Genomic DNA, 25,160 nt, shown 5'->3' on the forward strand with positions numbered 1-25,160 from the left:
CATTGACGTTCTGCTTTCCTACATTTTTTCCTGAGAGCGCGAGAGGCATAATTTAAATACAGGTCAGCTCTCGGTTTGGTGGATTTAAACCGAAGAGGAGCGATGGAGTCTAAAATTTCAGAGCAAGTGGTTTGGAAAGAGAGAAGGAAACCATCTGGACAAAGTTCATTGGAAACAGAAGTCTGGAAGTCCATAAAAGCAGCAGTAAACAGTCCAGCTGTCTCAGGAGTAAAAATACGATGCCAATGACCCGCAACGGCAGGCCTACTGACTGGTAGGGGGGCTGAGAACTCTAACATGATGGGGAAATGATCTGAGATGGCTGTTCCAGATGTTTCACAGAGTGAGATGGACAGCCCATGAGAAATAATAAGCTCCAAGGTATGTCCAAGAAGATGTGTAGGCCCATGTACAGACTGTGTTAAGTTAAAAGAAGTTAAAAGATTGATAAAATCAGAGGCTAACTGATCAGATGGGCAGCAAACATAAATATTAAAATCCCTACAAATCAACAGATTATCAAATCTGGGGATGGAGTCTGCTAAAAATTCAGAAAATTGTTGAATAAAATCCTTGTTATATTTAGGTGGGCGATAGTTCCAAATGATAAAGGCTGTGTCAGCTCAGCCACAAACAGCTGTAACTCAAAAGAAGAATATATTCTGACAGGTAAAAGTCTGCATTTGAAATTGTCTCTAAAAACCGAGGCAATGCCCCCACCTTGGCCCGTGAGACGAGGGGAGCTGGGAAAGGAGCAGCCGGGTGGGAGGAGTTCCAAGAAGGCACTGTTCTCATCGAGTTTCATCAACGTCTCCGTTAACAGAAGAAAATCCAGTGTGTGAGAGGAGAAAAAGTCCATCCATCCATCCATCCATCCATTATCTTTACCCGCTTATTCCATTTTGGGTCACGGGGGTCGCTGGTGCCCATGTCCATCAGTCACTGTGCGAGGGGCGGGGTACACTCTGGACGGGTTGCAAGTCCATCACAGGGCCACATAGAGACAAACGAGACAAACAACCATTCACACTTTCACTCACACCTAGGGACAATTTAGAGTTACCAATCAGCCTAACATGCATGTTTTTGGTCTGTGGGAGGAAACCGGAGCACTCGGAGAAAACCCACGCATGCACGGAGAGAACATGCAAACTCCACCCAGGAGGCCCCTGGACTGGGGTTTGAACCAGGGACCTACTCGCTGAGAGGCAGCAGCTCTACCAGTTGCGCCACCGTGCTGCCCAGGAGAAAAAGTCATTCAGGATAAATGTTTTGTTAGTCAGTGATCTGATGTTAATCAGTGCCAAACGAATGGAGTTCCGAACAGTTTGCTGACACCCACGATCAAGCAGACAGAGGTTCTCCTGAACGCAGCCCCGGGTGCAGGACCCAATGAACCGGCAGCGGGGGTGTGGGCAGCTGGCGTCCGGGACAACCGGCTGGAGCCAACAATAGCAATCCCTTGTTACCTGGTTGTGAATGCTATGGGAGTTAGAATCCTGGATCCGGAGTTTGACATGAAGTCTGCTTCTCCTTCCACGTCATCGTCGACGGCTCCTGGAGGGCAGCGCGGTGAGACAACGCCATAAACAACAGGTAGGCACCGAGGCAAGGTGTGGCGGTGGCAGAAGCTGAGAATGTTTGCCAAAGTTGGTTGATAAGTTCTGCACAAAGTCTCTAATATTTAAACGTGCCTGGCGATCATACACTAATAGCTTTGACAGAGACCATACTGAAGGTAAAAAAATGCTAAAAAAAAAAAGCAAAAACACAAATAGCGAAGACAGCAGAGGTGGACGGCGTGCCAGACACAGCGGCGCCATCTTTGCACCTCCACTTTACATGTATGTATGGATGCACAGATTCATATTGGTGTTGATGTTGATACGCCCTGTGCAATTGTTTTGACATGTCTGGAATGAATCAATAAAAATCTAATCAACACAACGTCCCTACTTCGTGGACTTTCACCTATTGCGGGGGTGTCTGGAACATAACCCCCGCAATAAGTGAAGGACTACTATGATTCTTATTTGTATTCTTTCTAGTCGAAAGGCACATTCCAGATATCCAGGACATTTTTCTGATTCACAAACAGTCCAGATGCATCTCAGTGATTAGTTTTTCTTGGACAAATGATTTCCCTTTTCCTTCCATTCATATGCATCAGTTCCTGGTTGCAAAAAAATAATTATTTTCATCTAAACTGAGCACTGTGGATATCTGAAACAAAGTTTAGACATAAAGAAACTTTTATTTTAGATTAATTAGTTTTTCAAATGTACACATTTCAAACTGCACAAGTAAACATGCATAAACAGTGCTATCTTCAAGGCTGGTGAAAAGCTGGGACATCCAAGCATTCACAAATTTACTTTGTTATTAGAAACATATTTTTAACTTGCTCATATCCACTATATTAAAACACATATGCTTACATTGATGCCACTGGTGTCAAAAAATTTAACTTTGTGGACTGAATAAACAACCTGTTTTGGGTAGTTTATTTCAGCCATACAATCCACAGTTAACATTTTGGGAACCCAGTAATCTCAATGTAGGCATACATGTTTTAATAAAGAAGTTATGATGAGCTACTGTGCCTAGTTAGACATACATTGTTTCCAACAACCCAGTTAATCTGGGAAGGCTTAGATGGCCCTTGTGAATTTGGAAGAAGAAGAAAGCCTCAATTCACACATACAGGGAAGCTGATCCTTGTGTTAACGGTGACGGACCCAAACTCACTGCGTGAGTGCAGCTACAGCGTGCGCTCTCAGAACATTATTACCTGCAGTTCCCTCAGTGCCGACTGAACTTGGCAAAACGGCCTTCTCCTACTCCACTCCTGTTTCCTGAAATATCTTGCAAAAATATCTGAAGCTCTCTATCTCGACCTCTCTAAGTGGCTTCAAACATCAGCTAAGTTCTAAAAAAAGTTAAATCTGGTCCTCTGGACATTTAAAAAAAAAACAAAGCAAAACAAAAAAAATGTAGAAACGTTTCGTCTTTCATCCGAAAGACTTCCTCAGTCTGAGGTGCTGTATTCAGCTCAGTCTTATAAATAGCACCTTCTCAGAGTGGATCAACCAGTTTGCTGCTGACAACCAAAACCAGCTGCTCACATGGTCAAGAAAGACCATCAGCCTAACAATGAATCATTAGCACACTGATGGCTGTTTACTATTCACAGAGGGCTGAGTGATACTAGCAATAACAGCAGTGTAAGAGGGGGACAGTTGAACACGCAGGCCTCCACCCGTTTAATGATGGACAATTTCTTTTCACAAATGCCCCTTTTGCACCGCCCCTAATAAGCCCCAACTCTGGGCAGCCCGCCACAGAAAGAACTCTTTTGCACCAGTACTTTAGCTAGTATTTTTAGATGATTTGCGCCTGATTCAGGACCTCTTTTCGTCCCTGCTTCTCTGGTGGGACCGAGCGAGCTCATTCGAGCGGAGTCCGGACTGAAACGTGAATGCAGGACTCTGATTGGTCATGGGGAGGAGTCACTGGATCTCAGAAACTTTTCAATGAGTCGTTATTTGCAATTTCTCTGGATGCGGAGCAGCGGCTAGATCTATTTTTAAGATTTTATAAACAATAATGACAACGCCGTGTTTAATTCTGAAGTCCAGGCGTTTTTTGTGTTTGTTGACCGACTATAAAATTTGAGCGAGCGGTGTCACCGCAGAGGATCATACGAGCTGCCGAGCCGTTGAAGCCCGCGAGGCCAGACCCCGAGCCCCGGCCTCGCTTGCTCACAAAAGCCAGATTCGAGCCCTGGCAGGCGGAAGGACCGGGATGGAGGGACGGAGGGTGGAAACCTTTTTTTTTTTTTAACATTTTAAGTATAAAAATTTTTTTTTTTTTAACCAGTGAACATTAAAAATAAATAAACAGTGCCGGCTTTATCGTGAAATCCTGTTTTCCCTTTGATTTTATTAAATAATCTGTTAAAGTTAATTCAACTGAAAAATCATTAAAAAAGACACAAAATTATTGGATCTCTCCGGAATATATCCCTCAAAATTGTTTGAAGAAGAGACACAGCCTTTGGTTCAACTTTATTCTAACCCACAAATGTTCAAATCATAAAACAAGAATTACACTTTAAATATAAATGTTTTTGTAGAATCTGGTTCATCAGATTTAATTCAGTTCAGTTTATTTATACAGCGCCAAGTCACAACAGAAGTCGTGTCAGGGCACTGAACAGAAACATTCATATATAAAAATAATAATTTAATATTATTTATCTGAGGAGCAGACTGCTTTGATTAACTCATCACAGAACTCTCATTAGCAGGACTTTGGATTCTGGACACGCCTCCAGAATCGGTCCTAAAGTGCAGGTGCAAATCCAGGCTGAGCTGAGCCAGACTGAGCAGGGGTGTGCAGGGCTGAGCAGAGTTGGGGGCTTATTAGGGGCAGTGCAAAAGGGGCAAAAGATGGCCTCCTTTACGCCTCTCTCAAACTATTGTTCCTCTCTATCCAGGATGTGAACATCTTCATCCCTTTGCAGTTTGACTCCCTTCACCCTTTGGAGCACAAGTTAGGAGTCATCAGGACTCTGTACCACAGAGCAGACAGCGTCCCCACTAACTCAGGAGCCAGGCAGAAGGAGAAATTCCACACAAGACAGGCTCTAGAGCAATGTGGATATCCTAGCTGGGCCTTCCTGAATGCGGAAAAGAAACCCAAACAGGACTCCAGTCAGCCATCAGGTGAAAAGGAGGAACCAAGACCCAGACCAGTGGTCATTCTGTATGTTGAGGGAGTATCAGAGAAACTGAGACGTAAATTTTCTAAACACAACGTCCCAGTGGCTTTTAAACCCCAAAATACATTACGGCAAAGACTGGTTCTTCCCAAAGATCCAGTCCCCCGGCACAAACAGAGTAATATTGTGTATGCTGTTCAGTGTCAGGGGGGCTGTGATCAGTCTTACATCGGGGAAACTAAACAGCCACTGGCCAAAAGGATGGCCCAGCACAGAAGATCAACACCATCAGGCCAGGACTCTGCGGTCTACACTCATCTCCAGGCCAGCGGTCACTCGTTCAGGGATGAAGATGTTCACATCCTGGACAGAGAGGAACGATGGTTTGAGAGAAGAGTAAAGGAGGCCATCTTTGTGAAAAGAAATTGTCCATCGTTAAACAGGGGTGGAGGCCTGCGTGTTCAACTGTCCCCCTCTTACAATGCTGTGATTGCTAGTATCACTCAGCCCTCTGTGAATAGTAAGCAGCCATCAGTGTGCTAATGATCCATTGTTAGGCTGATGGTCCTCTTTGATTAGGTGAGCAGCTGATTTTGGTTGTCTTCAGCAAACTGGTTGATCCACTCTGAGAAGGTGCTATTTAAGAGACTGAGCTGAATACAGCACCTCAGACTGAGGAAGTCTTTCAGATGAAAGACAAAACGTTTCTACATTTTTGTTATTGTTTTGCTTCGTTTTGTTTTTTGAATGTCCAGAGGACCAGATTTAACTTTTTTTTTATTTTTCTACCTGAATTATTGAGCATGCATCAGGATATCTGCTATGTTCCTGGCAAAAACCAATGCAGATGTTCTTGTTTTTAGTTTTCTACACAGCCCTACATTCTAGCTCTTTTTTTGTAACATTTTCTTTTGAACTACCTTTTTTTCCCCACTTGTTAAAAAAAAAAATCTAAATTTGTACACATCCTTTATCATTGTCTATTATTGTCTTTGTTGTTTACTGTTGTCATCAATCTTTGTTAAAATCAGATCTCTCTTGTAAATGAGTCCCCGAGGCTCAATGGGTTTAATCTGTATGAATAAAGGTTGAATTAATTTTGCTCTATGTATTTGGATTTGAAAACATTTAATATTTTATACAGACATTATCAGATAAAATATAGAATTAAACACATGCTAAAAGTTTATTAGACAGTTTATAGGCACTTGTAAGTGTGAGGCTTGGAAGAAAAATTCTGAGAAATTTTAGTTTGTTTTCAATCCACAGACTGCAACATTATAAACTCACATTCAAAGACAACACGTCATCAGCTTTCGGGATTTCTCACCTGTGGGAACTTTTCATGTGTGAGAACAAGTGGCTGCTTTGACTGAATCTTTTTGCACAGATTTTACAGGAATAAGGTCTTTCACCCGTGTGAGTTCTCATGTGATACAGAAGGCTGGTACTGGAACCTAAACTTTTTCCACATCTGTTGCAACAAAATGGATTCTCACCCCTGTGAGTCGCAACGTGAGTGTTCAAAGAACCAGGTGAAACAAAACCCTTTCCACATTCTTCACAATTATATGGCTTTTCACCTGTATGAATTCTCATATGGCCAGTCAAATGATTACTCTGACTAAATCTTTTAGCACAGATTTTACAAGAATAAGGTTTTTCACCTGTGTGTGTTCTCATGTGATACAGCAGACTAGTGCTGGATCTTAAACTTTTACCACACACATTGCAGGAATACGGCTTCTCGTTGGTGTGAGTCCTCATATGAGTCCTTAAAGCCCCTGTTTGAATAAAACATTTTCCACATTCTTTGCAAGAATGTGGTCTCTCACCTGTGTGAATTCTCATATGATAAGTCAAACTGTTACTCTGAGTAAAACTTTTGTGACAAATTTCACAAGTAAACGGTTTCTCACCTGTGTGAGTTCTCATGTGACGCAACAAATGACTATTCAGTCCAAATTTGTCTCCACAGATCTGACAGGAATATGGTCTCTCACCTGTGTGGGTTATCATGTGGCGCAACAAGGTGCCACGTCGATTAAAACTTTTCAAGCACGTCTCACAAGAAAACGGCTTTTCCTCCTCGTGAGTTTTTTGGTGAAAGTTTACTGACGTTAAGTCGGAGAATCTTTTTCCACAAGTGTTGCAAACATATGGTGTTGTTTCATCTGTGTCCAAACTTGATTCTTCTCTTAATGGTGATGATGCAGAGCTATGAGAGAGGAGCTGGGTGCTGGTTGGTCCTGATTTGATGCTGTCACATTCATCAAAATTAATAATGAGAACATCAGTTTCTTCCTTTAGAACAAGCTGCTCCTCGTCCTGAATGCTGAAAAAGTCTTGCTCCTCTTTGATTTGTAGAGGTTCTGGTTCCTCATGGTATTCATTAACCTGTGGAGGTTCTCGTTTCACCTGTTCTTTGCTGTTCTGTTGTAAGACTCTAGTCTGGACTTCCTGGTCCAAACTAGATTTTCTTTTGTGGTCATAGAGTTGTTGGCTGTTCCAAAGGTTGTCCTCCTCAGCTAGATGTTCCTGTGGGGGTTCTGAAAAGTATAAAGTGACAGAAAAACAAATTAATACAGATAAAACTGAAAATTATCTCAGAAAAAAAACTAGTTTTCAAAATTATCAAAACTCTAAAATGAGTCCAGCATTTTATTCATCTATCAGCTGTTCCCTCTTCAGGGGTCACCACAGCAAGTCATCCTTCTCCATCTCACTGTCCTGTCCTCACTCCAACTACCTCTATGTCCTCTCCAACTGAATCCATAGATCTCCTCTTTGTCCTTCCTCTTTGTCTTTTTCCTGGCAGCTGCATTTCTAACATCCTTCTACCAAGATACCCACATCCTTCCTCTGGACATCTCCATACCATCTCAGTCTGGCCTCTTTAACTTTATCTCCCAGTTGTTCAACCTGTGCTGTACCTCTGATGAGCTCAATCCTAATCTCATCCATCCTTGTCACTTCTAAGGAGAACATAAACATATTAAATTCTGCCACTTCCAGTTCTTTCTACTGTCTTTTCATCATTGTCACTGTCTCCAAACTAGAGCCTGACCGATATACCAGTAGGGCCGATATTTTAGGCCAAAATAGGACTTTGGGAGCATATCGTTATCAGTGATAATTGTTCCATTATGCACCAGTATAAACACTGGGAACAAGCCGTGTCCTTCATTGCAAAAGGTGTAATTGTACAATGCATCCAGCAGAGGGTGCATGAGGATTACTTTCAAGTCATGGCCGTTCACTTTAACTTTCACTTTCAGCATAGCCGAAGCAGTGAGTGATATTGTGTAGCTTATTTTGCTGAACAGAGCATGGTAAGCTTATTTTAACTGATCTATAAAATAAAAATTAAAAATTCTAGGGCTGCAACAACAAATCGATAAAAATCGATGATTAAAAGTGTTGGCAACGAATTTCATTATCGATTCGTTGTGTTGCGCGATTAAGCATCTTTCACGGCGCTGCAGAGCCGGTTTTTTTTTGTTCACGGGCAGTTCATTGTCATTGCTGACTGACCGAATAAAGTTTAAAAAAAAAAAAACTCTGCAGCGTGAGTTGAACAAAGCGAAGAGGAAGCAGAGCAGAGTCGGTGTTTTCAAAGGAAATTAAGTAAATTTTACGAATGACCAACGCAGCGAAAACTTTTCGACCTAAGTCCACCAAAGTGTGGGAGCTCTTCACAAAGATAAAAAATGAGAAGCATGCCACTTTGAAAATTGACGACACGACACGGGAGAACCACGCTGATAAACGTAAACATGTCGGAGTCACGAGGAGGAGGAAGGAGCTCAGCAGCAGATACAACATGTCTCACTCCCAACTCGTGTTGGAGGTGAGTCGCTACAATTTAACACATTGTTCTGTTTCAAGAGAGAAAACGTAACGTCAGTCTCTCTGGTAGATGAAGCTGTTTGTTTGTTTATTTGCTGATTAATGATGGTGATAGAGAAAAAGTGTGTTCTTTTTTATTTAATTTAATTGGTACAAGCAGTGTTTAAATGGGATTTATAAATAAATCTAACACAAAAATAATAATTTAATGATTAAGCTTCAACTTTTAATTTGCTGGCAAAGTCTGAAAACACTACAGGATGAATTGCATTTAAACAGGAAGTAATTTATTACATCTACTCACATGTAGATGAGCTCAGGAGGGGACAGATGATAAATCATTGACATAACTTCACAAACAAGAAATTAACAAAATATAAAATGAACAAATACATTAAAACATGGCAACATACGAAGACTTAGAGATTAAAATATACAATGTTGAAGATGTGATTGATACAATTTTTTTCCCAGTAATAAAAGACTATGAATATTACAATGAAGAACAATTTGATGACATCAATATAACAAATGGAAGTCTCTCTATTATTCACTTTAATAGTAGAAGTATAAATGCAAATATATCCAAAATAACAGATTATTTAAAACAGCTAACAGAACCTTTACAATAATAGCACTGTCAGAGACATGGCTCAACGATGAAAACACAACTAATGTTCACATGGAAGGATATGAATTATATCATGTGAACAGAAGCAACAAAAGAGGTGGTGGAGTGGCTCTATTTGTTAAAAATGAAATAAAATGTAAATTAATTAATGAAATGTCAATAATTGTTGATAATATCATGGAAATAATAACAAGAAATAATAAACAAGAATGATAAAAACATATTGATAAGTTGTGTATATCGATCTCCAGGATCAAATAAAAAAATATTCACTGATAAAATCGTACAACTATTGGACAAGAGTTTTAATAAAAGCATTTTTTTGTGCGGAGACTTTAATATTGACCTGGGAAATAAAACAGATTCAAATAACATCAGTACATTTACAAATTCATTGTACAGTTTAAATCTTTATTTGTTAATATCAAAACCAACAAGAATTACAACTCATAGTGCTACAATAATCGATAATATTTTCACAAAATGTAACAAATGGGGATGTGATAGGAGGTATTTTAACAAGTGATTCAAGTGATCACTTACCAGTTTTCACTATTTATAAAAAAGATCAAAGCATTAAAAAAGAATTTACAATTAAGAAAAAAACAATAAACACATAAAAAAAGCAATGGACAAATTAAAAGATGATTTACATAAACAAAACTGGAAAGATGTGTATGTTGATGATGTGAACAGATCATATGATGAGTTTATGAATATTTTAGGAGCTCTGTATGAAAAGAATTGTGTGCAAAATAATTATACAAAGAGAAATGTTGTTGACCAACCATGGATGACGAAAGGGTTGAGAAATGCTTGTAAAACAAGAATTATCTGTATACATGTGATATAAAAATATGTTTTATAAGGTGTTAAGTTGCCTTTATGCCTATTCAAACATATACATTTTGTGTGTGTTACTTTTCAGAATTAAATGTCTAAATTGCCATAAAAGGCAAGGGTGGAATGATATAGGCCTTTGTTAATATTTGGGACATTCTTTGATGGTTTGCAGAGGGATGGAGGGGTGCGTGTTTCCTCTTTAGGAAGTTTAAGGAGTATTTCTGGCTTCAAGGTCTTGGCCCGCCTTGAGGTCACACTGCTCCTTATTTGTAATGTAGTATGTCATATATGGATATATATTCATACTTTTTCAGTACGAGTTCCTCATCTTTCTGACTGTGTAAATGTCGTGCATTGAATTTAACAGAAATGTAACGAGAGACGTTATTATCTTTGACCCATCAAAATGAATGCGGTCATTTATTTTCAGAATCAAAGTTTAACATCAAACATTTACATTAATTTGGCAAAATATGAAAATAATAACAGAGAAGTTTCACAGATAATGGACTTCAATCACACGGCGGTGATCGAGGACTTTGCTTCAGATATTTCTAAAATATCTGTACTGATTTTAAGAGAAAGGAGAGTTTAAGATGGAAATGGAGATTTATCTTACAGAGAGATTTGTGAGGGAATTAATCTGTTTGACCAGAAACGTGCACGCTCCATCAGATCTCAGCTTGCCCACGGTACACTTGGTCGAAAATAGAACCTTCTACCTGGTTGATGATAAAATCAGCGTCGGCGTAGGGTTCCTTTCTGACTCTTTCAGCGTCTCCGTGAGGACTGCCAAACCCTTAGAGAGTCGTACGAGGTTATTCAAACAGAAGTTATAAGCCCAAAACGTCTCTGCATCTGGATCCTTTAACTCTCTTCATGAGTTAGAACTCTGTTACACTCTTACACTTTAACTCCATCACTCTTCAGCACTCTCAGCACTCTCAGCACTCTCCAGCACCAGACTCTACGCAGAACCGGGAAGTTGCCACATTTTAAATGAGTTGACTTCCGGGTCAATTTAGAGCTTTCTGATTCGTGGATGGACCAGAATAGAGGTGTGGTTTGTGATGTAAGATGTTATCAAATTCGAGGTCAGAGAATGAGATTGTTTACAACATACAGAAAAGATTATTGGAGAAAACCAGACTTCGTGGAGTCTCACTCTTATTATCTTCTGAAAAAGTTTAAACATGACATTTCTTCTCAGTAAACATTTTAGTTGACCGAGACTCGACCTTTAACATACTTACAAACTTGCTCATTGCAGACAGAAAAATCAAGAAATGCATATTAACCTGATTTCTTCTTTGAATGAGGAATAAAAATCATTACTTACTGTTTATGTAAAATAAAAATGAGTAGTTCTCTTCAACCTGTAAGCATTGAGTGAACTAACACAATTTGATTATCAAACATTTGTAAAACAGTAATGATCATAGAGAATTGTCTTTTCTACTTGATTAATTCAAGAAAGAAAGTCCCCAGATGGCTCAAACTGTATTTCTGGATGCAGATCAATGAAATAACAGTCTCTGTCATCTGATCAGATTTGAGGTCAGATCAGGTTCACTACAGTAATAAATCACCAGCTCCTCATCCGTTGTTCTGGTAACCATCAAACTTGTTTTTCACTGCTCTCACGCGATCCGGTCAGGGAAGGGTATATAAGAAATGTAACAAACACAGAGAGTCGGAAGTCTTGTGTGGACCAGCGCGCGCTGGTGCCATGCGCAATTTTGATGTGATTCTTCTTTACCTGGGTCGAAAACGACTTCCTGGCCAGTGTCACGGTGAGAAGTTCTTTCATATCATTTTGTGTGTTAAGAGTGTACGAGTGTACATGTTTTGAATGAACTGTTAATAAAAAAAGAAGAAATGCTGAGAAAATGAAAGACATGATTTGACAAACTGAAAAGTAAATTTGTTGCAGGCTGTGTTTACTCTAGAGCTGCCTGTGAGAGAAAAAAAAAAAGAACCAATTAAAAATTGATGACAGAGCAGAACTGCCTGTCAGAGCAACTCCTGGATCTGAGGACTCTAGAGCCAGTGACAGTGATTTCAGGTCAAATTCAAGTTATAAAATTGGTCTGGGTCTGCAATATCCCAGAGGCAGGAGAAGGAAAAATGGGTAAATGTACCAATTCATAAGTGTTATTAAAGAGAAAACTAATTCTTCTCTCTTTTTGTTGAAAGTAGTTTTCTTGCTTCCACAGCTTGATGCTCTCCTGGTCTTGGTTGTTTGGACGATCAAGGTCGCCCCGAGGACAACATGAGAAGCATTGGTGGCAAGCACCCGTCAGATCGGAGTGCAGGCTGTTTGGGCATCACGTGCCTTGTTGCAGATGGACAACGCCTCATCAGCAACACCAGGACGTGTCTTGGAGGAGGATCAGGTGTTCACTTTGGTTGAAAAAAAAAAAGATGCAAGCAAGATCTGAGTGCAAAGTGACTTTTGGCATGCTACCACAGGAAAACCATCCCAGTGGTGCCTGAGGGATGTCGGATTGGAGTTGTGTGGAGGCCCCACTGTGTAACATGTGTGGGAACTGTACATGCTAAACCAGACTAGAAAAAAAAAAAGGAGAACGAAGTTTGATTTTTACTGCCAATTAAGGAGAAGGAGGAGACGTGCTTCGTTGGCAGTTATTCCAAGTTGGAGTCTGGATACCATCAGTTGTCATGACTCAAGAAGAAATGGTCAAAATACTGATAAAAGAAATAAACTTGCAGCCGAAGATGTGGGGGAGCACAGAAGAAGTGCTCTCCAACATAATTGAAGCTTTGAACTTGTTTTCCTGTGTACCTTGCAATTTTTCATGTACAACTGCAGGAGGAGCGCTGCCAGAGGGTGGTTACTACATCGACATCATCATGAGTGAAGGAGATTATGGAAAATTTCCAGTTCTTACTGAGTAGTTGTAAAACCTGAATTGACAAAATGAAATGAAGGCAACCACAGTTATGCAAATATCACATTTTGCCTTTAATAACTGTACAAGGACACTGGTTTAAAAAAAATAAATAAAAGTACAGGGTGAGTGGTTTGAGCCACAGACAAATCTCACATATGACATGCAATTATGTGAGACAGCTGATAAAGGAGAGATATAAAGATGCTGAAACTAATCATGTTAACCCATGTTTAACCAGAGACAAGGTATTGTGTGATTGGACTCATGAACCAGCGAGAGATATGTTATGGCAGATTGGCCCACACACTCTGTGTGTAGCCACAATTAGGAGTCATCCTCAGTTACCTAAGGTGCCTTTTTCTGGGTGTTTGACAGGTGTATATCTGTGGCATTGGAACAACCGGACTTATCGTTTGACTAATTATAGTTCTGACACTCGCCTTACTACCGTACAATGGCAAGTTCTGAAAGTACCGTGGCGAGTCTCTATGGACCATTTAAAATGCGCATTGAATGAGTCCATGGAGTTAACTGAAATGATCAGGTCTCATAAGTCCAACGTATCCAGTCTTCAGGTATCGACTTACATTACCCAGAACAAGGTTTTTACATGTGGCTAAAACTAATAGTGTAGGCGTCGGCTCACCATTGGTGGGATATATATTCGCAGGAATATTATCTACGGCGCAAAATATATGCAGTATCCCTTTTGTTTGTTTAGTGAAAAGAAGAATAACTAGTTTGATCTATGTCTCTTTTGTTTGTTTAGTGAAAAGAAGAATAACTAGTTTGATCTATGTATCTCTGTATTAACTTTGTGTATTTTGGGAACTTGTTTTTATATTAGGAGGGTTTAAAAAAAAAGAATTAACCAGGAAATTTATAATACAGCTGGTACATGGTTTGGTGAAAAAAAAAAAAAAAACTATAATCTGAACACCTACCAGGTGTTTTGATTTACAATGATCGTGTCAGTGGGAACGTAATAACTCAAACGTTCCAGGGGTTTGAAACTCGTCTGGATTTCCTTAACTGTGTGAGTGAGTTTATTTGGGATAAAGTCCCAGAACAATTTCAATTTCAGGAGAACTCGACCATTCAGAGGTCGGAGATTGTTTAGAGTTCAACTTAAAGGGATGGCATTTTCAAAACTAAAGAGTTGTATTGTGGAATTATGTTTTACATGCCATAAAGGCAAAAGGGTGGAATGATATAAAAATATGTTTTATAAGGTGTTAAGTTGCCTTTATGCCTATTCAAACATATACATTTTGTGTGTGTTACTTTTCAGAATTAAATGTCTAAATTGCCATAAAAGGCAAGGGTGGAATGATATAGGCCTTTGTTAATATTTGGGACATTCTTTGATGGTTTGCAGAGGGATGGAGGGGTGCGTGTTTCCTCTTTAGGAAGTTTAAGGAGTATTTCTGGCTTCAAGGTCTTGGCCCGCCTTGAGGTCACACTGCTCCTTATTTGTAATAAATCACCAGCTCCTCAGCCATTGTTCTGGTAACCATCAAACTTGTTTTTCACTGCTCTCACGCGATCCGGTCAGGGAAGGGTATATAAGAAATGTAACAAACACAGAGAGTCGGAAGTCTTGTGTGGACCAGTGCGCGCTGGTGCCATGCGCAATTTTGATGTGATTCTTCTTTACCTGGGTCGAAAACGACTTCCCGGCCAGTGTCACGGTGAGAAGTTCTTTCATATCATTTTGTGTGTTAAGAGTGTACGAGTGTACATGTTTTTTGCTTGGCTGTTTTCTGTGGCAGGTTAATAAATGACACTTATTATTCCTAGCAGTAACAGCCTCTGTGTTTTATTTTTTCCATCTTGTCTGAATATCTGTGCCGACCGTTCACGAGCCCTTTTGATAAAGAATTTCATAATACAACATGTTTCTTGAAATTGAGAACACAAGAGGCCGAAGAGAAATATAAGAAGTATAAAAATAAATTAGTAGGGATTATAAGGAAACACAAGAAGGAATATTATAGTGATTTATTAAATAAAAGTAATGGTGATATGAATGCTACATGGCGAGTAATAAATAGTGTTCTGAAAAGTCATAAAGCAAAAACTAGTATTTCACAATATTTTTTGAAGGATTATGATGAAATCCATGATGAAAATGAAAATGTAAATGGGTTTAATAATTATTTTGTGAACGTTGGATCAAGCCTTGCAGTTAAAATACCAAAAGTAGACAATAATGTGAACCATTCAGTTATAGCCCAAAAAAGTTCAATCTGGTCCTCTGGACATTCAAAAAACAAGAAAACAAACAAAAAAAGCAAAAAAAAAATGTAGAAATGTTATGTCTCTCATCCAAGAGACTTCCTCAGTCTGAGGAGCTGTATTCAGCTCAGTCTCTTAAATAGCACCTTCTCAGAGTGGATCAACCAGTTTGCTGTCGACAACCAAAACCAGCTGCTCACATGGTCAAGAAGGACCATCAGCCTAACAATGGATCATTAGCACACTGATGGCTGTTTACTATTCACAGGGGGTTGAGTGATACTAGCAATCACAGCATTGTAAGAGGGGGGACAGTTGAACCCAGAGGCCTCCACCCCTGTTTAATGAGCAATGCAATGATACAATGCTGCTAACCTCAGACTGAGGAAGTCTCTTGGATGTGAGACGAAACGTTTCTGCATTTTTTTTTTTTTGTTTTCTTGTTTTCTGAATGTCCAGAGGACCAGATTGAACTTTTTTGAATTTTTCTACCTGGATTATTGAGCATGTATCAAGACATTCAGTTATAAGTTGTGACAACAGTATTTTTCTTAATGGAACTGACAAAGAAGAAATAATGAATGTAGTAAAAAATCTTACAGATAAGAGATTAAAAGACTGGGTGGACATGGATATGATGTTTTTAAAGGACATAATGAGTCATGTTATCGAGCCGTTTACATATATTTGTAATTTATCATTTTCAAAAGGAATATTTCCAGACAATATGAAAGTAGCTAAGGTAGTTCCTCTCTTTAAAAATGGTGATAAATGTGTGTTCAATAATTATAGACCAATATCCTTACTACCACAGTTCTCAAAAATTCTAGAAAAATTTTTTGTGATCAGATTAGATAAATTTATTACTAAACAAAACATTCTAAGTAGCAGTCAGTATGGGTTTAGAGCAAAAAACTCTACATCGATGGCTCTCATGGAATTAATAGAACAAATAACTACTGCTGTCGATCAAAAACAATATTTTGTTAGTATTTTTGTTGATTTAAAAAAAGCATTCGATACTATTGACCACACTATTCTCCTTGAAAAATTGAATAAGTATGGTATAAGAGGACCAGCATTACACTGGGTATCTAGCTATTTGAAAGATAGGAAACAGTTTGTACAAATAAATGGTGTAAGATCTGACCTCTGCAATATCACGTGTGGAGTTCCTCAAGGCTCTGTACTTGGACCAAAGTTATTTAGTTTATATGTGAATGACTTAGTGAATGTATCAGGACTCCTCAAATATGTCCTTTTTGCAGATGACACCACATTTTTTTGATTGGGTAAAGATGTAAAACGGATATTGAAATTGATGAAGACAGAATTTGGTAAAATACAAACTTGGTTTAAACTTAATAAATTATCATTAAATTTAGATAAAACTAAATACATGATATAAAAAAGTTAAATCTGGTCCTCTGGACATTCAAAAAAACAAAACAAAGCAAATCAACAAAAAAATGTAGAAACGTTTCGTCTCTCATCCAAGAGACTTCCTCAGTCTGAGGAGCTGTATTCAGCTCAGTCTCTTAAATAGCACAGTCTCAGAGTGGATCAACCAGTTTTGCTGCTGACAACCAAAACCAGCTGATCACATGCTCAAAGAAGGACCATCAGTCTAACAATGGATCATTAGCACACTGATGGCTGTTTACTACTCACAGAGGGCTGAGTGATACTAGCAATCACAGCATTGTAAGAGGGGGACAGTTGAACCCGGAGGCCTCCACCCCTGTTTAACGATGGACGATTTCTTTTCACAAAGATGGCCTCCTTTACTCCTCTCTCAAACCATCGTTCCTCTCTGTCCAGGATGTGAACATCTTCATCCCTGAAAGAGTGACCGCTGGCCTGGAGATGAGTGTAGACCGCAGAGTCCTGGCCTGATGATGTTGATCTTCTGTGCTGGGCCATCCTTTTGGCCAGTGGCTGTTTAGTTTCCCCGATGTAAGACTGATCACAGCCCTCCTGACACTGAACAGCATACACAACATTGCTCTGTTTGTGCCGGGGGACTGGATCTTTGGGATGAACCAGTCTTTGCCGTAATGTATTTTGGGGTTTAAAAGCCACTGGGACGTTATGTTTAGAAAATAAATGTCTCAGTTTCTCTGATACTCCCTCAACATATGGAATGACCACTGGTCTGGGTCTGGGTTCCTCCTTTTCACCTGTTGGCTGACTGGAGTCCTGTTTGGGTTTCTTCTCTGCTTTCAGGAAGGCCCAGTTAGGATATCCACATTGCTCTAGAGCCTGTCTTGTGTGGGATTTCTCCTTCTGCCTGGCTCCTGAGCTAGTGGGGATGCTGTCTGCTCTGTGATACAGAGTCCTGATGACTCCTAACTTGTGCTCCAAAGGGTGATGGGAGTCAAACTGCAAATACTGGTCTGTGTGGGTGGGTTTGCGGTAAACCTCAGTTTGCAAATGTCCTCTATCAGAGAATGAGACCAAAGGAGGCCATCTTTGTGAAAAGAAATTGTCCATCGTTAAACAGGGGTGGAGGCCTCCGTGTTCAACTGTCCCCCTCTTACAATGCTGTGATTGCTAGTATCACTCAGCCCTCTGTGAACAGTAAACAGCCATCAGTGTGCTAATGATCCATTGTTAGACTGATGGTCCTTCTTGAGCATGTGATCAACTGGTTTTGGTTTTCAGCAGCAAAACTGGTTGATCCACTCTGAGACGGTGCTATTTAAGAGACTGAGCTGAATACAGCTCCTCAGACTGAGGAAGTCTCTTGGATGATAGACGAAACGTTTCTACAGTTTTTTGTTGATTTGCTTTGTTTTGTTTTTTTGAATGTCCAGAGGACCAGATTCAACTTTTTTATATTTTTCTACCTGGATTATTGAGCATGCATCAGGATAAATACATGATATTTAGTAACAAAAAGAGAACTGTTGATGATCCATTTAAAATTGAGGGTGTTGAGATTTGTAGAGTTAATGAGATGAAATTTTTGGGTGTAATCATTGATGAACAGCTGACATGGAAAAATCACATCAATTCTGTAAGAACAAAAATAGCTAAATCTATTGCAGAGTCAGGGAATTATTAAATGATAAAGCTCTGTACATGTTGTATAACACAATCATTGTTCCACATTGAATCTATGTTTGGGGGAAAGCGTGTAAAACATTTACAAAGCCTATTTTTATTTTACAGAAAAGAGCTGTAAGAATTATCACCAGAAAGCATTACAGTCACCCATCAAGCACATTATTTTATCAACTAAAGTTATTGAAGTTCCATGATTTGGTAGATTACAGTATTTTATCAGTTATGTATAGGGCTCAAAATAACACATTACCATTAAATATCCAAAGAAATTTTGTTAAAAGACAAAGTTGTTATAATCTTAAGGGGATAGAGATATTTGTCAAACCAAAATTCAGAACTAGCCTGAAGGGAAGGTCTACCTCAATCCAAGGAGTTGGATTGTGGAATGGTCTAGAGTGATGTTAAAAATGCCAAGTCAATGTGTACATTTAAGAAAAAGATCAAAGCTGAATTGTTAAAAAATATATATCAAGTAGCTTAGTGTGTTTTTTGTATTAGAATTAGAAAAATTAGAAAGAGTTATTCATTTTGTTCTGTTACCTGAAAATTATTATGATCGAACTAATTGTTTGAAAAAAGGGGCAGATATAATAAGATTTTTTCTTCTTTCTGCTGCCTTTCATTTTAAATCTCCTGTATTTTTTTTATATAGTTATGAAACTGTTTTGTATTTTTAAAATGAATAAACTTTATACCATACCATACCAAATGTGTGTAATTAAATATTTTATGTGTGTGTGTGTGTGAGTGTGTGTGTTTAATTGCTCTTTTAGCTACTTTTGCCTGAACCTAACACTGCAAGTGAAACAATGCATTTCTTGAGTTGCTGTAAATTATGCTATAATACATATTTATTCTCTCATTCCAGAAAACAACAACAAACAACAACACTTCATGATGGACAGACATCATGGACACCACAGCAGCAGCTGTCTTCACTGAAATCATCCTTAAATGATCATCGCTGGCATGAAGCCTCTGTCGATGGTTGAAGATGAAGGCTTCACTACAATGATCCACACTTTTAATCCAGGTTACAATAATCCACACTTTTAATCCAGGTTACAATATTCCACACTTTTAATCCAGGTTACACTCTTCCCTCAATGACACATTTTACAAAGTAGCTACATATTGTGCAGGTATAAAACATACATATGTATATATTTTTGTGTACATTTTTTTAAGCTATTTGACTAACTTTTATTTTTTATTATTCAATATTTTACTAACAGAATAGTCAAATAGCAACCTGGTTTTTTTTGTGTGAATTGCTATGTCAGTCAAATGTTCAATTTTGGAATAAAGGGGTGGAAATTAAAACGATGTATCGGTGTAACGGTGTAAATGTAAAACTTTAGCCAGAACAATAAATCTAACGTAGAGTTGAATGTATATCAGTGTTGGTAATGTTATCTTTTAATTTTATCTTATGTTATCGTCTTCAATGTTCACCTTCATTGTTTGTCTGAAATCTTTACTTCTCTTCAAAGAAAAAAAATGCAGCTGCGGTCAATCCTAATTAGGCCTTCACCATACATGATTGACTGTTTAAACAATGGACAGGGAAGGGAGTTTCTTTATTTAATTTAAATTTTTGTAACACACTTTAGAACTTTGTAGTGAATAGTGGTGGATAGAAAATGTGAACGCATTTTAGGAAGGCTGTTTCAAGATTTCACGTGTTAAAACGCGTTTAAAAGTAGCAGTTTATTAAGATTCTTGGGGGTGTACAAAGCTCAAAATATTTCAGCCATTATATTGGTTATTAGCCTTCCCCTCCCAATAGCCAAAATTTCCATATCGGTCAGGCTCTACTCCAAACCATGCCGCATAGCTGGTCTAACCACTGTCTTGCTTTACCTTTGCTTCCACCCTTCTGTCACAAATCACTCCTGAAATTTTTCTCCATCCATTCCATCCTGCCTGGATTCTCTTCTTCACCTCACTCCCCATTTTCCTTGACAGTATTTGAAGTCCTCCACGTTTGTGACATCTGCTCCTTGTAGCCTCACTGTTCCATTTGCCTCCATCTCATTTACACACGTACTCTGTCTTACTACAGCTGACTTTCATTTTTCTTCTTTCAAGTGCATACCTCCACCTCTCCAAGTTCTCTTCCACCTGTTCCCTGTTCTCACCACTGATCACAATGTCATCCGCAAACATGATAATCCACAGGGATTCCTGCCTCACCTCATCTGTTAGTACATCACCAGAGAAAACAAGAAGGGGCTCAGAGCCTGAGACACTGAATTTTATTATTTCATTATTTGTAAGCCATAACCATTGTAGGGGAACACCACTTTTGAACAAGAGTTCACCTCATCTCAAAGCAAACATTCATGTGTTTGTGTTTTAAACTGTTAAAATAAGATGCATTTCTTCCCTTGGGAATGAACAGACTTTATTTTACAGGTGTTAAACTCAGCTTACAAACTCCTTAGTGGCCACTAATCTAATGTAATGAAAAACTGTCATTGTGTTAACTTCACTTTCAATGTGAACTCATTTCCCACGAAACGGACAGATCGTCTTAATGGGAGCTTGTGGTTCATTTTGGCCTCAAAGTGAAACACCTGCTGAGGAGTTTACTCCCAGGATTTTCCCATGAAGATAACAGTTTTAAAAGAATCCTTTGTTTCAGGACATTCTCTTTTCAGGAGATGAACAGCGACACCTGTTGGGCGAACATTGCATGTTTTTCCACAGCTTCAGAACTGAATGTGTCATAGAAAATGTCTGTTTAAAGTAACCTCCATCCATCCATCCATTATCTTTACCCGCTTATTCCATTTTGGGTCACGGGGGTCGCTGGTGCCCATGTCCAGCAATCACTGTGCGAGGGGCGGGGGACACCCTGGACGGGTCACAAGTCCATCACAGGGCCACATAGAGACAAACAACCATTCACTCTCTCACTCACACCTAGGGACAATTTAGAGTTACCAATCAGCCTAACATGCATGTTTTTGGTCTGTGGGAGGAAACCAGAGCACCCGGAGAAAACCCACGCATACACGGAGAGAACATGCAAACTCCACCCAGAAAGGCGCCTGGACCGGGGTTTGAACCAAGGACCTGCTCGCTGAGAGGCAGCAGCTCTACCAGTTGCGCCACCGTGCTGCCGTTTAAAGTAACCTCTCTAAGATAATCACGTTTATTTTTCTCCTTTTAAAAAGAAGTGTGACTTTTTAAAGGCAGGCAGTCTGTAACACACAGACAGACACAAGCTCTTCTCCACCACTTCTACCTTTACACTTCACCACTCTTCCTACACGAACGAACTTCAAGCCACTTCAACTTCCTCCCTAGTGAGATGTCCTGGGAAGGAGCATTTCTGCAAACGTCTCAGGATGAGAGAACCTGGCATTAACCTGAGATTTGAACCAGAAATCCTTGACGCAGAGTGGTAAATCCCGGCTGACTTCAGAGCCAGTGGCCAGACCTTCGTCCCTCCAACGGTGATCGGTGATTTTTGAGGACACAATCTGCCTTTCAGTCACCAGAGCATCACAGGCCGTGCTGGCATCACTCATAAGCAGTTGTGGACATTCTGACAGTTTATTCTGGTGAGAGAGACCCTTCAATGCACTTTTCTGGTGATCATACATTCACAATAATATTAATTTAGATACACCACAGTTAATTTAGACCATTTTAACTACACCCCAACAAACCAGTCCAAATTTCTGCCTTTTATATAAAGTTACACTGAATTTAATAATCAAGTAACCTTTGACACAAGGTAATTTTGTTATTAATTTGTGTATTCATTTTTTTGAATAGTCTTCATCAACTATATACATCAGATTATTATTTTTGTAATAAAATACATAAAATTCACTAAAAGTGTGATTATTTTGGCATATCTGTGTGTATTAACTGATTTAATGCCTTTAAACACGGGTAAAGAATTCACGTTTCAGTTTAAATTGAGGGTTTTAGTGACTGATTTGAGAAGGGGTTCTCTGCAGACCAAAAGTGGGCGTTTCTGGCGAATAGGCGTTTATGGGCGGCGAACACTGATTGGCTAACAGTATTTAATAGGCGTTTGTCGGCGGCGAACACTGATTGGCTGTGGGTAACCCTTAAAGTCACGAGGATTATTGATGAGGTAACGTTTCTTTGCGATGTTTGACAAAGAAATATGGTTTATTGTACTTATAAAGTATGTTATGTTTTCACTTATGCATTTTATTGAAGTACGTTTATTGTAGGTCACGATAGTTTCGACCGTTCTCTCGTTGTAGTCGTAACACACTGAGGTAAAGTGAGCCTCCACTCGGCTCCAGCAGCTCTCACTGTGCACGTTTACAACAACTGGGTGTTGCTTTTCAAAATAAAAGCTGAAAATAAAAGTTCTTAATACTTGAAAAATAAATATTTAAAAGCCGAGTATAACTGAAAAATATGAAAAACAAATAAATAAAAGTTGTTATTAGCTGAAAAATAAATAAATAAAAGCTGTTAATTATATCTATGTCTTTCTGCCATGTCAGGGACCACTCTCACTTCAGGTTGACTCTAGAAGACACCAAGATGTTGCCCAACAATGTTGACCAACATCTGATGTTGACTTTCAAAATAAATCGCCTCCAAAGTTTAACATAGTTCATAGTAATAGTCAAAATTTGCTGACCTTGTTGCAACATGAGTTAACACAGACGAGTGTAAATTGTCAATGGTTCAATAATGAGTAATAACTTATTCAATAAAAAGTCTGTAATTTGTCAATAATAGTCAATAATTCATTCAAGAATAGATTATGGGTGTTTGGTATGGCTCAGTGGCTAAAATGGGTTGGATGTTAGAGAAATTACTTAATTTTCAATTACCTGAATGCACAAATTCCTTCATTTATAGTTAAACTTTAGGAAATCAACTTTTTTTTCCTTGTGAAAAAAAAATATCAAAATTAACTTTAAAATCCAATCCAGGATTAAGTAACAACTAGCAACACCCTAACTGTACTATGTTCTGTGTTTCCAACAGATGCTACGATTACTTCTAAAAATGGATGTCCCAATAAACACAATAAAAAATTTCAATGATGCATCAAATGTTGTCTGAGTATGTTTTAAGGTAATAACAAATGTGAAATCTGGAAAACAAATATCATTCCTGAATCTGTCTTGTGTGCTTTGATGTGTACATAAGTTTATTGGAGGTCCTGAAACAACTTTTCTGAGAACACAAAAGATTTTTATTTACCTTTGGCCAAGATGTCAGTTTGAAATCAGGCTGCTTACTGCAAAACCAAGAGGTTTTTTAAAGACGGTCTTCATTTGTATTGTTTTGTCGACTAAGCTAAATGTAATTTCTAAAATATGGATAAATCTGATCTCATCATGCAGCATGAGCAACTGGGTACAGGTGTGAGGGCCAAAAGTCTGGTTATGTACTGACTCCTAAATGTGCTTGTTTTCTACTGAAACATGGAGTAGGGTTGACCTTTAAAATGTGAGACAGCTGAGGAAGTTAACCAGTAAACAGAAATACCTGCTCCAGTTGCAGAAATCTTACAGAAACTGACAATCACTCAACTGTAGTGACTGCAAGTTGAACAAGACAATGTGAAGTTAAAGGAAACATCCTTTGTCCCAAGGCCAGTTTAAGTATCGTTAATATTTTTCTTTCTTTATGAATCGATTGTAACTTTGTTCACATTTTTCAACAACCAAAATGGAATTTGTTTTTTTATGTTATGGCTAGGTATTAAAAAAAACTAACATTTAGCCCTCCCCACTACCCAGTTATGTTGCTCTTATTTTGAAATGTAACCGGAAGTTCTGTGTTAAGAGAGTCGAAAAAAGAAGTTATGGAGACGCCGCGGCAGTATACTGGAGCAATGTCGAACCGAGACGCCACCAATGTTGAATCTGAGACGCCGCTAATGTCGAACCGGTTAATACCATAGACATAATATGCCTGTGGTTAACACAATCTGCCAATAACGCCTTGTTTTTAGACATAATGTGTCTGTGGTTACGGCATTTTATCGTTCAGCCTTTTTTTCTATCGTCCAATCAGATGTGGCCGGCCAGACACGCCTATTTTTCTATCGTCCAATCAAATATGGCGGCCAGACACGCCCATTTTTCTATCGTCCAATCAGGTGCGGCCGGCCAGACACGCCTATTTTCATATAGTCCAATCAGATATGATCGCCCAGATACGCCCATTTTCCTATAGTCCAATCAGATATGACCGCCCAGATACGCCCATTTTCCTATAGTCCAATCAGATATGACCACCCAGATACGCCTTCCGAATTTGGCTGCAGAGGTACCTACTTGACTGATTTTCCTCTCCAAGAGGTGGTGCCCACATAACAAGGTTATTTGCATAATAAATGCATATCTTATGAGCTTGACTCATAACTAATAAATTATATAGATATCCGATCAACAAATCCCTCTTCACCATCAAAATAAAAAAATAATAAAAGCTTAAAATATTTCACTCTGTGTAATGAATCTATGTAACATGTATCACTTTCTGAAATTACTGACAATTAAAAAAAAAACTTTCACAATATTCTTTTTTTTAGATGTACCTGTAAATATAATCAAGTGTAGCACATCCAAACAGCCACAGCACTTTGTTATTGTGTACAGTGTAGAATAGAATTTAGCAGATACATGTATTTATGATAAACTATAAACACTGACTTTCTCACAGAGAGAACTTCGTGAGTTTGGGGGAGAAAATAAAAGTTACACAGAGACACACACCTTTGTTAAAATCTGGGGCATATAAATATGTGTCTTTTAGCATAAATATTGTTTTATTAAAAGAACTACAGCAGCAGACGTAGCCTGTTTCATATTTAAATGCGTTCAAACAGGCTGAGTGCGCTCCCGTACTGGCGTTGTCTCCTTTGAGGAGC

At 38.8% G+C, this 25,160-nt stretch overlaps 1 protein-coding gene across 1 annotated transcript in view; it reads right to left on the bottom strand.

Annotated features, from left to right (window-relative positions):
- Positions 1 to 6,722: 6,722 nt before the first annotated feature.
- LOC119407583 overlaps positions 6,723 to 25,160 on the bottom strand; it is a 45,621-nt gene continuing 27,183 nt past the window's right edge. Inside the window, exons 3-4 of the mRNA XM_037674406.1 lie at positions 6,843 to 7,272; positions 6,723 to 6,726 (exon numbers count right to left, since the gene is read on the bottom strand). Coding sequence (XP_037530334.1) covers positions 6,723 to 6,726; positions 6,843 to 7,272 — 434 coding nt within the window. The remainder of the gene's footprint in view (positions 6,727 to 6,842; positions 7,273 to 25,160) is intronic.

The sequence above is a fragment of the Nematolebias whitei genome, chromosome 1, assembly GCF_014905685.2.
Source record: "Nematolebias whitei isolate Nwh7 chromosome 1, NemWhi1, whole genome shotgun sequence".
NCBI classification, from domain to species: Eukaryota; Metazoa; Chordata; class Actinopteri; order Cyprinodontiformes; family Rivulidae; genus Nematolebias; species Nematolebias whitei.